Below are 14192 nucleotides of genomic sequence, written 5' to 3'. Positions count from 1 at the left end.
TTTAGTCGACTAAATATCATACGATTTTAGTCGACTAAATCTACAGGTGATTTAGTCGACTAAAATGTATTTTGGCGGGCCTTGATGGCGTCGTAACGACTGTTTTCACATTTGCTGAAAATAGCCCATCTATACAATCTCACAACGCGTCGCAGCGCGACACGTTGCAATGTAAAATGACGTATGGATCTCTTGTCCACTAGTCCCTATACCTATACATTTTAGTCTCGTTTTTATTTGTTGACGAAATTGTCGAAAGTCGTCAGTATATTGAATACATATATCTTTTTTAACACAAATCTTCTCTCCGGGGGTCCCTGGCACAAAACCTTTCCAGAATGGGGACACACACACACACACACGACCATGGCCAAATAAATAAAATATGTGTGGGTCCTGTGGGCACGAAAGACTTTATCCCATTTAGACCTGACTTCGAAATTTTGAAAATGTCTTCTAAATCCTGACAGTTTTCTGAAAAATGTTTCTGTGTCAGTGCGGTGCTAATATTTCACGTCAAGGACCCCGACAATTATATGTAATATGACCCCCCCCCCCCCCATCTGAAAATATATTGTTCCAGGGACCTGCCCGCAGAAGCAAAGATTTTAGTTTAAATGTTCACTCCGTAATAATATATATTCAAAGATTTGAGGCACAATTTCACGACTTTTCAAAAACAGCAGACCTATACGAGTTCATAGCGCGCGGCACTCGGTGCCACGCTATGAGCTTGTAGATCTGCTATTTTTCAATAGCTAAAGCATAACATAATGCTTTAAAACACCAAAAGGGCACCTTGGAGTCCATTCTGTGTTTTGAGATACCTCTGTCTGTTTCTTTTTTACTGTTGGGAAATATCCCTGAAGAGTTTCTAACACATGATACATATTTAATCAAGATCCTCTTAGCATCAAGTAAAAAAGCAATCACACGACGCTGGTACCAACAGGACCCACCAACGAAAGATCAATGGATGGACATTATTGAGGAACTGTATTCTATGGAAAGACTCACATTCATACTGAGACTACAAGAGGATAAATTCTATAAAAAATGGGAAAAGTCTCTTCTCTCAGCCTAGCGATATTGGAATAGAATTTCATTGAATGTTTATTGTAATATGAAAAATGCAGCCTTTTTTCTGAAGTGAAAAAAAAATAAAACACCAAAAGGGTTTCCCGCCCCAAAATGTGTTATTCCCTGTAATGATTTCTCCATAAAACCTCTTCTCTCTCTCTCTCTCTCTCTCTCTCTCTCTCTCTGTCTCTCTCTCTCTCTGTCTCTCTCTCTCTCTCTCTCTCTCTCTCTCTCTCTCTCTCTCTCTCTCTCTCTCTCTCTCTCTCTCTCTCCACCAGGACAACGGTCTCTCCTCCTCCCAGGGCTCCGGTTGGTCACTCCTTGGCAACGGTTGCCGGGGGGCGTGGTGGTGGGGACTGTGGTGCTTCCATGCCCAAACACGGTCACAACATCCTCCTGCGGGCACCGCCGCACCCACCGCCACAGGCCTCCTCGGAGCTGTACTACCAGCAGGATGCCCCCCTGCACTCCTATCCGCCAAGCAGTGAGTTAACCCATTCTGACCTGAGATCAGATTCTAAAAAAATGTCTTCTACATCCTGACAGTTTTCGTTCTGACCTGAGATCAGATTCTAAAAAATGTCTCCTACATCCTGACAGTTTTCGTTCTGACCTGAGATCAGATTCTAAAAAAATGTCTTCTACATCCTGACAGTTTTCGTTCTGACCTGAGATCAGATTCTAAAAAATGTCTCCTACATCCTGACAGTTTTCGTTCTGACCTGAGATCAGATTCTAAAAAATGTCTTCTACATCCTGACAGTTTTCGTTCTGACCTGAGATCAGATTCTAAAAAAATGTCTCCTACATCCTGACAGTTTTCGTTCTGACCTGAGATCAGATTCTAAAAAATGTCTCCTACATCCTGACAGTTTTCGTTCTGACCTGAGATCAGATTCTAAAAAATGTCTTCTACATCCTGACAGTTTTCGTTCTGACCTGAGATCAGATTCTAAAAAATGTCTTCTACATCCTGACAGTTTTCGTTCTGACCTGAGATCAGATTCTAAAAAATGTCTCCTACATCCTGACAGTTTTCGTTCTGACCTGAGATCAGATTCTAAAAAATGTCTTCTACATCCTGACAGTTTTCGTTCTGACCTGAGATGAGATTCAAAAAATGTCCTCTAATGTCAGTCGCTCTTCGATTTTTCAAAAATAGCAGACCTACAAGCTCGTAGCGCGCCACTCGGTGGCGCGCTACGAGCTAAAATCGAGCTAAAATCTTCTAAATCATGGCCGTTTTCTGAAAAACCCTATGTTTCTATTCTCAAACATTTTCATGTCAAGGACCCCCCCAAAGATTATATGTAATTGGCCGCCGACCCCCCATCTGAAAATATGTTGTTCCTCTCCTCTCCTCTCCTCTCCTCTCCTCTCCTCTCCTCTCCTCTCCTCTCCTCTCCTCTCCTCTCCTCTCCTCTCCTCTCCTCTCCTCTCCTCTCCTCTCCTCTCCTCTCCTCTCCTCTCCTCTCCTCTCCTCTCCTCCCCTCCTCTGCAGGTTCTTACTATCCATCCACTCTCCATCCGTCTCACAAGCAGTGCATGGCTCGATTCTTCCGCTCCTCGCATGTCCCAGAATCCTCTCTGCCCCCGTCCATGGGCCCTCCGCCATCTTCCTACGGCGCCGAACCTCACACGACCCACCCGCTCTCCTCCTCCTCCTCGTCCTCCTCCTCCGCGTACCCTCCCAGGGATGGGTTGGGGCCTCCTCCACCCCATCCCAGGGATGGGTTGGGGCCTCCTCCATACCACCAGCCTCAGTACGGACCGCTGCCCCCGGCCCACGGTGCCTACGCTCCACTGTATGACAGCAGGAGAGTCTGGAGGCCTCAGGTGAGCTTTAATCCATTTGATAAATGAAATAAAAGTCTTCTGAAAGAATATATATTCAAAGATTTGTTGCCGCATTTTCGACTTTTCAAAAATAGCAGACCTATACAAGCTCGATAACACAAACTATAACACAAACATTATACATGCCATTAAGCAACGAACAGAGAACAGAGTTTGTTTCGTCCACGTTTGTTTTTCCCTCGACGATGTTCTAATGAGATGATACACGAGCGCCCCTCGCTTGATTTCCGTTGTCATGGTTACAGCTGTACCACAGAGACGACGCCAGGAGCAACTCGTTGCCTCCAGAAGTCCTGCGTTCCTCGGTGTACCAGCCGCCTGCACTCCGGGAGAGGTTCAACTCTCTGGACAGCAACTACTGCCTGAGCGGGGGGGAGCTGCACCGCCCAGCAGGGCTGCACAGGGTGGGTCAACCTCAACCGAACGCCTCCATTCGCCTCCATTCGTCCTCCACTTCATTGCGGTGTTGTTTTCGTCGACTAAAACTATACACAAGACGAAAGATGTCCGTCGACTGCCTTTTTTTCCACTGGACGAAAACTAAATGGAAGCTAAGCTACGTATGATGACTAAAACCAAGACTCTTGAAAGTGTCGAGCAAATCTTTCTTTCACAACAAACGCTTTAACTCAAATCATTGCTTCTGGGGGGGTTCCTGGAACAACATATTTTCAGATGGGGGTCCTTGACAAGGGGTCCTTGACATGAAATATTGAGCATCACTGATATAGAAACATAGGTATTTCAGAAAACTGTCAGACTTTAGAAGTATATGTGGTATAATTTGTAAGACACAGACCAGCTAATGATGCCTGGACATGCCTGGATGTGCACATACACGCATGCACATGGATACATAAGTCCTGGTAATAGTGAAACATGATCAGGGTTGGGCACAGAACAGAAAGGCAAGCCAAGACAAAGGCCCATGGGTAATAAATAACTGGGGTCATTGTTAGGGGTTGAGACCCAAGGCAGTGGTCAGATCGTGGACCATCCTGATAGGCCGAGAGCCATATGAACACATGAACACACGATAGATATAATGCCAGACAAAGAAAGATCTGGGCCGGTTGTTCCCCAACTCTCTACCATGTAACTGGGCATGCTCCCCGACGGCATGAGGCCGTCGGAACTATGCTGTTTGCTGTGCTGTGTACTCTGAAATAAACATCAAGGAACGTCATCTCGTTGTCTGTCTGCCGTGCACATTTACTCTCCTGTATGGTATTTTAATATACAACATATATTTTTTTTTATTTCGACGTCAGGTCTAAATGGTTTTAAGTCAAATAAAGGGAGCACTTCTTCTTCTTCTTCTTCTTCTTCTTCTTCTCCCTGCAGGACTACGGCCGTGTGCCTCTGGGCTACGAGGACCTCTTCAGGCGCAAGCAGGAACAGCAGTGGACGCACCATCACCACCATCACCACCATCACCATGGAAACGCCAACAGGCCCTCCCAGTCCTCCCCCATCTTTGCTGTGGAATTCGAAGCCGAGGTAGGAATTCTGAATTTGTGGAATTCGAAAGCCGAGGGTAGGAATTTTGAATTTGTGGAATTCGAAAGCCGAGGTATGAATTTTGAATGTGTGGAATTCGAAAGCCGAGGGTAGGTATTTTGAATTTGTGGAATTCGAAAGCCGAGGTTAGGAATTCTGAATTTGTGGAATTCGAAATCCGAGGTATGAATTTTGAATGTGTGGAATTCGAAAGCCGAGGTAGGAATTAGAATTTGTGGAATTCGAAAGCCGAGGTTAGGAAATTTGAATTTGTGGAATTCGAAAGCCGAGGTATGAATTTTGAATTTGTGCATGAATTCGAAAGCCGAGATAGGAATTTTGAATTTGTGGAATTCGAAAGCCGAGGTATGAATTTTGAATTTGTGCATGAATTCGAAAGCCGAGATAGGAATTTTGAATTTGTGGAATTCGAAAGCCGAGGTAGGAATTTTGAATTTGTAGAATTCGACAGCCGAGGTATAGGAATTTGAATTTGTGGAATTCTAATTGAATAGTACATGCAGTCACGATAGTGAAACTGCGATATGACACTGCAGTCGGTACAGTGCAGTGCAGCAGGGTGAGAGATATTTTTCCACCCATGCACAATGTTTGTGTATATGTGTGGGATTTATTTCATTCCTCGTCCAACACCCTGCGCTGCCTCATCCATATAGCTATCTCAGCTTTGCCACACAGTGTCAGTTGCCTAGCAACTGTGTGGAGGACGATACTGTAGCTATTCACCGCGTGCGTGCATGCGTGCGTGCGTGCGTGCGTGCGTGCGTGCGTGTGGTGGTTCGTCGATGACAAACGAGTGTGACTTTCAGTTAAGTAAAGCATTATTAACCCATTTTGGGCGGGAACCCCTTTTGGTGTTTAGCTCGTAGCGCGCCACCGAGTGGCACGCTACGAGCTTGTACAGTAGATCTGCTATTTTTTTTTAATCGTAAAAATGTGGCGCAAATCTTTGAATATATATTCTTTCAAAGTGAATGTTTTTAACTCCGGTCTAAATGGGTTAAGTTGCATAGAACTTTTACCGAACGTGTACTCCTCAAACTGAGCATGTTGTCTGATGTCTTTTGGCCAGATTTGACTGAGAGCCTTTCCTTTGTGCAACCTCACCAGAGGAGAAAAAGTGAATTTATTTATATTTTATCCAAAATGAGTTAATATAGCACAGGCAGACTCTTCACATACTAGTATAGAGCATGTCTGAAATAAATGTCAGCGCTGAAATCGACATGTAAAATATGAAATAAATGCTTAAACATGTAGCTATAGGTGTAATGTCCACAGCAGTGAACCTTTCAAGCCTCGTTTTCTCAACGCGCTGTTTCTCTGCGAGACATTACTCTATTAAGTCTAAAGCCATATCTCCAAAACTGATGGGTCAAACTGAACAACCAACAATGTCAGCTAAGCTATGATTCCTTGCTTTCATATGACATGAAAAAAATTAGCAGGCAACAGTGCAGCACTATCCCTCTCTCTGTTTCTGGCACAATATATGACTATGAGTACCAGTAGGGGCTATACTGGCGCTCATTAACGTCACATAGGTGAACCAACACATAGGTGTACATAAGTACACGGACATTGCTGTTCCTTGGAGTGGTTGCACCACTCAAAAAACAAACATTTAAAAAAATCCAATGGCAGCCCCTCAGTAAAATCTTTATCCCTATCCTGAATCACTTGAATCCATGAATCCCTATTTAGTGTTTGCATTTGTTGATGACATGTAGCCTATTGTTGTGTAAATCTGTTATGCTATACTGTATGTTGTTGAATTGAATACATACTGTAGGACCACAACAGAAGAGTTTTTTGTTGTTGTTTTTAGCCTTGTTTGTCTGTGTGTTAATGAAACAGTCTCTCCAAAACCCAGTGGCGTGCACAGATAGACATTAGGGGGTGCTAGAGAACAAGACTTTGTTTAAAGATGGAGTGCCACGATTTTTTTCCACCCTAAAACATGATCATCAGGTATTATTACAATATAAGGAGGAAGAACTTTTTTCCAAAAGGTGTACAGTATTTGTTAAAATCATGCTTTTATGTGGACACGCCCACCAGTTCATCAAGTATGCCTGGTTTGCCTGGTGTGGTGGTGATCCACCTGAACTGAATGTAGTTGTATGAAAAAAGGGGAGGGGTTAGGTGAGGGGCTGATAGTGTGATGTCACTATATATTACTGTTTATTTCATTGGCCCGTTTGACTGTCGAGGGTTCAGCCTCCAGGAAGGAGGAAACCTAAATACAAAGTGAATACACCATTGCACATAAAAACGACTCCAGGGTGTCTAATGAGGTATACTGTCACCTCATAGACACATGGAAAACTGGAAAAATACAAAACATTGTGGCACATCTTTTTTAAGGATTTGGTTTTGTTTTGTTTGTAACCTCTTTCCATAATTATGCAGCAACACGGGGAGAGTGGCGGCGGAGGCCAGTGCATGGGCTGCAGGTACAGAGGTGACGAGAGTCTAGCCCACTACTCACCGTGGTCCTGTGGAACCATCGGCCCCTTGGAACCTGAGACACACACGCACACCCACTCCTGCTCGGAGCACTCGGTGAGTGGCAGCATTGTTATGACTCGGTGTGGTGTGACCCAAATGCACAACAAGGAGAGGCGAAAGCAGAGTAGAAGAGGTGAGTCAAAGGCAGGTCCACAGAGCAGAGAATAAGCACAGTAACAGTGTGACGTTTAACTGTCTAAGACTAAAACACTGAGGGCCTAAATGTCTGGCTGTCTAACTTTACCAATCGTAGACTCATGGGGAAGAACTGGCGCCGAGCTGCAGACAGGCCTGGCTCTTGTAGGCTCATCAGGTGATTGCAGACGACATCCAGGTGGGGAGATAGTAACAGGGAGAGAGGTGCTGTGGAGCGAACCGTAACAAGCATTACACTACACGGCATTGAGCATTGCACACGGAAGCAGGACATGCAGTGCACTACACAGACACGCGTGCGCGCGGCGCACAGCAGTGTTGTTTTCGTCGACTAATACTAAGACGAGAAATGTTCGTCGACTACCATTTTCGGACGTCCCCCTAAGGGAGTTCCCAGCACTTTTGATGCGTATGCACCGTCCCAGCAAATGACGTAATGGACTACTTGTGCCTGATACGGCAGTGGTGCCAGATTACATACATGTATACATAGGAGCATTTACCTTTAATCCTCCCGACACTAAAACATATCGTCATTACGTCACCACCATCGAAAACCATTGGTTTTATCAGGCACAACTAGTCATTACGTCATTTGCTGGGACGGTGCATACGCATCGAAAATGCTGGGACGGTGCATACGGCGCAAAGTAACCACAGTATACCGCTAATCAACTTACAAATGACATATACATAGAGGCACCGGCACTGGAATAACTATCTGGTATAACTAGCTCTCAATGATGACGTAATAAAGTTGTGGATTAAAGGACCCAATGCCAGAGTGCAATTGGTTTTCGATGGTGACGTAATGACGATATGTTCTAGTGTCGGGAGGATTAAAGGTAATGCTCCTATGTATACATGTATGTAATCTGGCACCACTGCCGTATAAAGTAGTCATTACGTCATTTGCTGGGACGGTGCATACGCATCGAATATGCTGGGACTGTGCAATCGCATCAAAAGTGGCGCAAAGTTACTTGTACCATACTTAATACTACTTTTTTACATGCATAAAGTAGGTGGCTATAGCAAATAGTTAAACCTAATAATTCAAAATTTAAAACGTTCCTTCACAAAGAAACTGAGATTTGACAGTTTGTAGCGGTCGAAAGTACTTGTGCGCTCTGCTTGCGCACTAGTAGGCCATTTATGGCCAACTAACTAGTGAGCAACAAGCAAGTATGCACTCGATAGAGTGCAGTTCTAGTTAGTCTTATAAGATGCCACATTGGCTGCTGGTTTGTACGTTGGGGTGCCGCCATAATGTTCCAAGCAACTTGCCATAACGCAACTGCAAGGAACTGCGGAAGGTTTTATAATGCAATGTTTAAGATTAAACCCTTGTCAAAAGGGTCGTCCCTTTCTAACACCAGTACCTCCTATGTTCAGTGCAGTGTTACTGGCTTTATACAGGGACAGACTACTTTGCTCTCTTCCCTCCCTGTTCGATTGCTGTTCGTTCCAGGGCTCGAGAGATGCAGACACTTGACTACTGTTCACAGCATGTCTGGGTTCATGGGCTTTCATACATCTGCTATGCTTCACATGAACTGTCCCTGTTTGCTTGGGGAATTTGTTGGGTGGAGTTTTGCAACGCAATGTGGGTCAAAGGGTTTTACCTTATTACTTGCGCAAGCAGAGCGCGCAAGTACTAGTTTCGCCCGGGACGCGTATGCACCGTCCCAGCACTTTTGATGCGTATGCACCGTCCCAGCAAATGACGTAATGACTACTTGTGCCTGATACGGCAGTGGTGCCAGATTACATACATGTATACATAGGAGCATTACCTTTAATCCTCCCGACACGAAAACATATCGTCATTACGTCACCACCATCGAAAACCATTGGTTTTATCAGGCACAACTAGTCATTACGTCATTTGCTGGGACGGTGCATACGCATCGAAAATGCTGTATACCGCTAATCAACTTACAAATTACATATACATAGAGGCGCCGGCACTGGTATAACTAGCTGGTATAACTAGCTCTCAATGATGACGTAATAAAGATGTGGATTAAAGGACCCAATGCCAGAGTGTAATTGGTTTTCGATGGTGGCGTAATGACGATATGTTTTAGTGTTGGGAGGATTAAAGGTAATGCTCCTGTGTATACATGTATGTAATCTGGCACCACTGCCGTATCAGGCACAAGTATAGTCATTACGTCATTTGCTTGTCAGGCTGCCGACCAGGAGTATGTGTGTGGAACCAAGCAGGAGAACGAAACACAAGAATGTCTGGAACGCCACACATACAAGAACAGCAGCGCAAAGCTGGCGTAACACCAAACTATAATCCGACACAGAGTCCAGCAAACACACCACTTAAATCACAGAGTCAATAATTGGCACAATAGTCCACAGCTGTGTTCCCAGGAGGAAACTGTCTCTCAGGTAGGGTGGAGGAGGGGAATACAACAGGGTAGGTAGGAGAGAACATAAGGGTGGCGGACCAGGCATGGGACGTTCTGGGACAGAACGTGACATTGCTGGGACGGTGCATACGCATAGAATATGCTGGGATGGGTGCATACGCATCAAAAGTGGGCCAAAGTTACTTGTACCATACTTAATAATAATACTTTTTTACATGCATAAAGTAGGTAGGTAAAGGACAAAACAAATGGCATAAAGACTCAAGAGTAATGATGTGTATAGGTTACACAAAAATAAAAATAAAAAGTTCAGAAAAAACATTTTCGGAAAACACGCAGGCACGCACGCACGCAGTTACACACATATTTTGGCGCACGCGTGCCATTTGCAAATAAGCAGCACACTGCAATTAGCTTTGCATTTAAGTCTGATGTCGAAACAGCCGGGGCAGACTAAAAAGGCTGTCGCCTCATGAGTCACGCATGACCCATTTTTGTAATGCTGTTGGGTACACTTTGCGCTGGAATATCTTGATTCACCAAAATAGGCTAATGAAGTATCCTCTATGTCTTGTATAGGACAGTGTTGATTCCGTCGACTAAAACTAAGACGAAAAATGTTCATCGACGAAAACTAAATGAAAACTAAGCTATGATAATCATTTCGTCAACAAATATAAACTAGACTAAATATTAGGGACTAAATCAACTGTAGATTTAGTCGACTAAAATCTTATGATATTTAGTCGACTAAAACTAGACTAACACTAAAACATTCCAGGTGACTAAAAATGTAACTGAAACTAAGCGCTAGGCGCATACTATACTCAAGGGGTTAACATGCTGCATTACTATGTGGGCGTATAAGTGTGTGCAAGTCCCACACGTCATTCGCCGATGCGGCAGTCAGCTGACCAATTGGGCGGGCTACTTAAGCTCACCAGTCTGCATGCTCTTCCTGCCTTCCTCTGCACATGGTTCCTGGTTGGTATGTGATGTTTTCTCCCACCTCCACCCCAGCACCACCGGTGGGCTCTGCTATTTATGCTCCCCATGGGGGGGTTGTTGTATATCTATCTCCCTGCTCATAATGTTTTATGTTGGTGCATAATCGTGCCGAGCAGGGAGAAATCCAGCAGAGCCGAACGCCAAGTCAAATATCATATGCACACTTGATACTCATTCTGTAATAAATATTGGTAAATCTATTCGTCAGTTGTCTGACTGAAATTAAAACTATTGAAGAGACCATGACTGAAACCAAGATTTGCTGCCAAAAACAACACTGCTATAGGAGCTGGATGGTAACGGAGGTGTATAGTCAATTATCTAATGTGATCCTGGGCTCTACACACCCTCCGCCAACCTGGGGAGAGCAACGGACTTGAACTCATGCTTCCTTCATGCGTGAGGAGTCCAAATCGCTCCTTTACACCTGACAGGGGGGAAGTTACCCTGGTTGGACGTAGCGCGTGGAAGGAATACGTTCCTTTCCCCTCCATCAGCCTCTGGTACCCCAATTTATGTTGTAAAACCACTGTTAATTTAACTCTGAGAGTGTTCCATTTGTACACTCTCAGAGTTACAGACCCATAATGGTCCATTTGGTTACAAACTATCATTTAGCTGGGGACCCCCTGGAACTCCCTCAGGTACCCCTGGGGGTCCCCGGACCCCACTTTTGGAACCGCTGCCCTATAGGGGACACGGGGAGAACATGTGAGGGTACCTACCCTATGGGACACGGGGAGAACATGTGAGGGTACCTATACCCTAGGGGACACGGGGAGAACATGTGAGGGTACCTATACCCTAGGGGACACGGGGAGAACATGTGAGGGTACCTATACCCTAGGGGACACGGGGAGAACATGTGAGGGTACCTATACCCTAGGGGACACGGGGAGAACATGTGAGGGTACCCACCCTAGGGGACACGGGGAGAACATGTGAGGGTACCTACCATAGGGGGCACGGGGAGAACATGTGAGGGTACCTACCCTATGGGACACGGGGAGAACATGTGAGGGTACCTATACCCTATGGGACACGGGGAGAACATGTGAGGGTACCTATACCCTAGGGGACACGGGGAGAACATGTGAGGGTACCTATACCCTATGGGACACGGGGAGAACATGTGAGGGTACCTATACCCTAGGGGACACGGGGAGAACATGTGAGGGTACCTATACCCTAGGGGACACGGGGAGAACATGTGAGGGTACCTATACCCTAGGGGACACGGGGAGAACATGTGAGGGTACCCACCCTAGGGGACACGGGGAGAAAATGTGAGGGTACCTATACCATAGGGGACACGGGGAGAACATGTGAGGGATAGGGGGCACGGGGAGAACATGTGACGGTACCTACCCTAGGGGCCACGGGGAGAACATGTGAGGGTACCTATACCCTAGGGGACACGGGGAGAACATGTGAGGGTACCTACCATAGGGGGCACGGGGAGAACATGTGAGGGTACCTACCATAGGGGGCACGGGGAGAACATGTGAGGGTACCTACCATAGGGGACACGGGGAGAACATGTGAGGGTACCTACCCTAGGGGACACGGGGAGAACATGTGAGGGTACCTACCATAGGGGGCACGGGGAGAACATGTGAGGGTACCTACCATAGGGGGCACGGGGAGAACATGTGAGGGTACCTACCATAGGGGACACGGGGAGAACATGTGAGGGTACCTACCCTAGGGGCCACGGGGAGAACATGTGAGGGTACCTACCCTAGGGGACACAGGGAGAACATGTGAGGGTACCTACCATAGGGGGCACGGGGAGAACATGTGAGGGTACCTACCCTATAGGGCACACGGGGAGAACATGTGAGGGTACCAACCATAGGGGGCACGGGGAGAACATGTGAGGGTACCTACCCTAGGGGCCACGGGGAGAACATGTGAGGGTACCTACCCTAGGGGACACGGGGAGAACATGTGAGGGTACCTACCATAGGGGGCACGGGGAGAACATGTGAGGGTACCTACCATAGGGGGCACGGGGAGAACATGTGAGGGTACCTACCATAGGGGACACGGGGAGAACATGTGAGGGTACCTACCCTAGGGGCCACGGGGAGAACATGTGAGGGTACCTACCCTAGGGGACACAGGGAGAACATGTGAGGGTACCTACCATAGGGGGCACGGGGAGAACATGTGAGGGTACCTACCCTATAGGGCACACGGGGAGAACATGTGAGGGTACCAACCATAGGGGGCACGGGGAGAACATGTGAGGGTACCTACCCTAGGGGCCACGGGGAGAACATGTGAGGGTACCTACCCTAGGGGCCACGGGGAGAACATGTGAGGGTACCTACCCTATAGGGCACACGGGGAGAACATGGGAGGGTACCAACCATAGGGGGCACGGGGAGAACATGTGAGGGTACCAACCATAGGGGGCACGGGGAGAACATGTGAGGGTACCAACCCTATAGGGCACACAGGGAGAACATGCAAACTTTCGCACATGCAAAACAAGGCCCTTTCGCCAACCCTGCCTATTCTCTCTGTCTCGTATATATAGGAGCTGGACGGTACCGCAGGCGGTGGGATCGTAGGGAAGCGCTGGCTGCACTCCCTGGACCCCTATCGGCGCCTGAAGGACGAGGACCCCATCATTCCCTTCGGCGAGGGCCCCATCATCTCCAAGTGGGGGGCCATATCGCGGGCCGCTCGCACCGGCTACCACACCACCGACCCCGTCCAGGCCACGGCCTGCCAGGGCAGTGGCAGCACCACCACACCCGTCAACTTCAGAGGTATTGGAGGGTGCGGGATATGCAGTGTTGTTTTTGGTTCTGGAAATGAGGAAGGAAATCTAATCGCATAAAGGATGTACATGTCTCACACATTGCTGACAGTAATTATTTGTTGACGTACAGATTACAGCCCTCACTTGGATCACAGTGACTACAGGTGGGGGTCCCGAGGGTCCGACGCTTCCAGCCACTCCAGCTTCTTAGAGAGGTACACTACACTACACTACACTACACTGTACAGTACCTTTTAGCCCGTGACCCAAAAGGGAAATTTGATGTCTCCCCGGGACCCAAACTAGTGAAAATTGCACATCTGCGAGCGGTTTTCACTTCCGCTTAAACGTTACATTTATGGAATTTAGGGGGATTTATATTGTTTCAATTTTGTTTATGAAATTACTTTGTAAAAAATTGGTTGAATTTATTTTTACAATGTAGGGCCTATATGCAAAACTCAATGTAGGGCCTATGCAAAACTCAATGTAGGGCCTATATGCAAAACTCAATGTAGGGCCTATGCAAAACTCAATGTAGGGCCTATGCAAAACTCAATGTAGGGCCTATGCAAAACTCAATGTAGGGCCTATGCAAAACTCAATGTAGGGCCTATGCAAAACACAATGTTTTGCATAGACATGGCCGCTTTTACTCTGAAGCCCCCCCCCCCCCCCCCCCCCCCCTTCTTCTTCTCACGTCTGATATCATTGAGGATGTGCTATAGGACGTAATGTCCTATGAACGCAATCAATTGGGTTCCCTATAGGACGCGTGGAGCCGTCCTATACGGATGGAAACGGTTAATGGTATGGTCACATGATATTATGCCAATTATGAAAATTGCTCAACATATTGCAAGTTAGCATCCGGCAGTTGCTGGAGACCCATCTATTAT

General features: G+C 46.6%; 1 protein-coding gene across 3 annotated transcripts in view; it reads left to right on the top strand.

Annotated features, from left to right (window-relative positions):
- rc3h2 (ring finger and CCCH-type domains 2) overlaps positions 1-14192 on the top strand; it is a 62291-nt gene that overhangs the window by 40817 nt on the left and 7282 nt on the right. For all 3 annotated transcript variants that reach the window (XM_080756237.1, XM_080756239.1, XM_080756238.1), the window contains 7 exons: positions 1359-1564; positions 2582-2916; positions 3183-3341; positions 4282-4437; positions 6871-7023; positions 13066-13300; positions 13424-13508. In XM_080756237.1, the coding sequence (XP_080612363.1) occupies positions 1359-1564; positions 2582-2916; positions 3183-3341; positions 4282-4437; positions 6871-7023; positions 13066-13300; positions 13424-13508 (1329 nt within the window). The remainder of the gene's footprint in view (positions 1-1358; positions 1565-2581; positions 2917-3182; positions 3342-4281; positions 4438-6870; positions 7024-13065; positions 13301-13423; positions 13509-14192) is intronic.

The sequence above is a fragment of the Protomyctophum bolini genome (assembly GCF_963924005.1).
Source record: "Protomyctophum bolini genome assembly, chromosome: 22".
Taxonomy (NCBI): domain Eukaryota; kingdom Metazoa; phylum Chordata; class Actinopteri; order Myctophiformes; family Myctophidae; genus Protomyctophum; species Protomyctophum bolini.
Note: the sequence above shows the minus strand (reverse complement) of the source record. Positions and strands in the feature narration are given on the sequence as shown.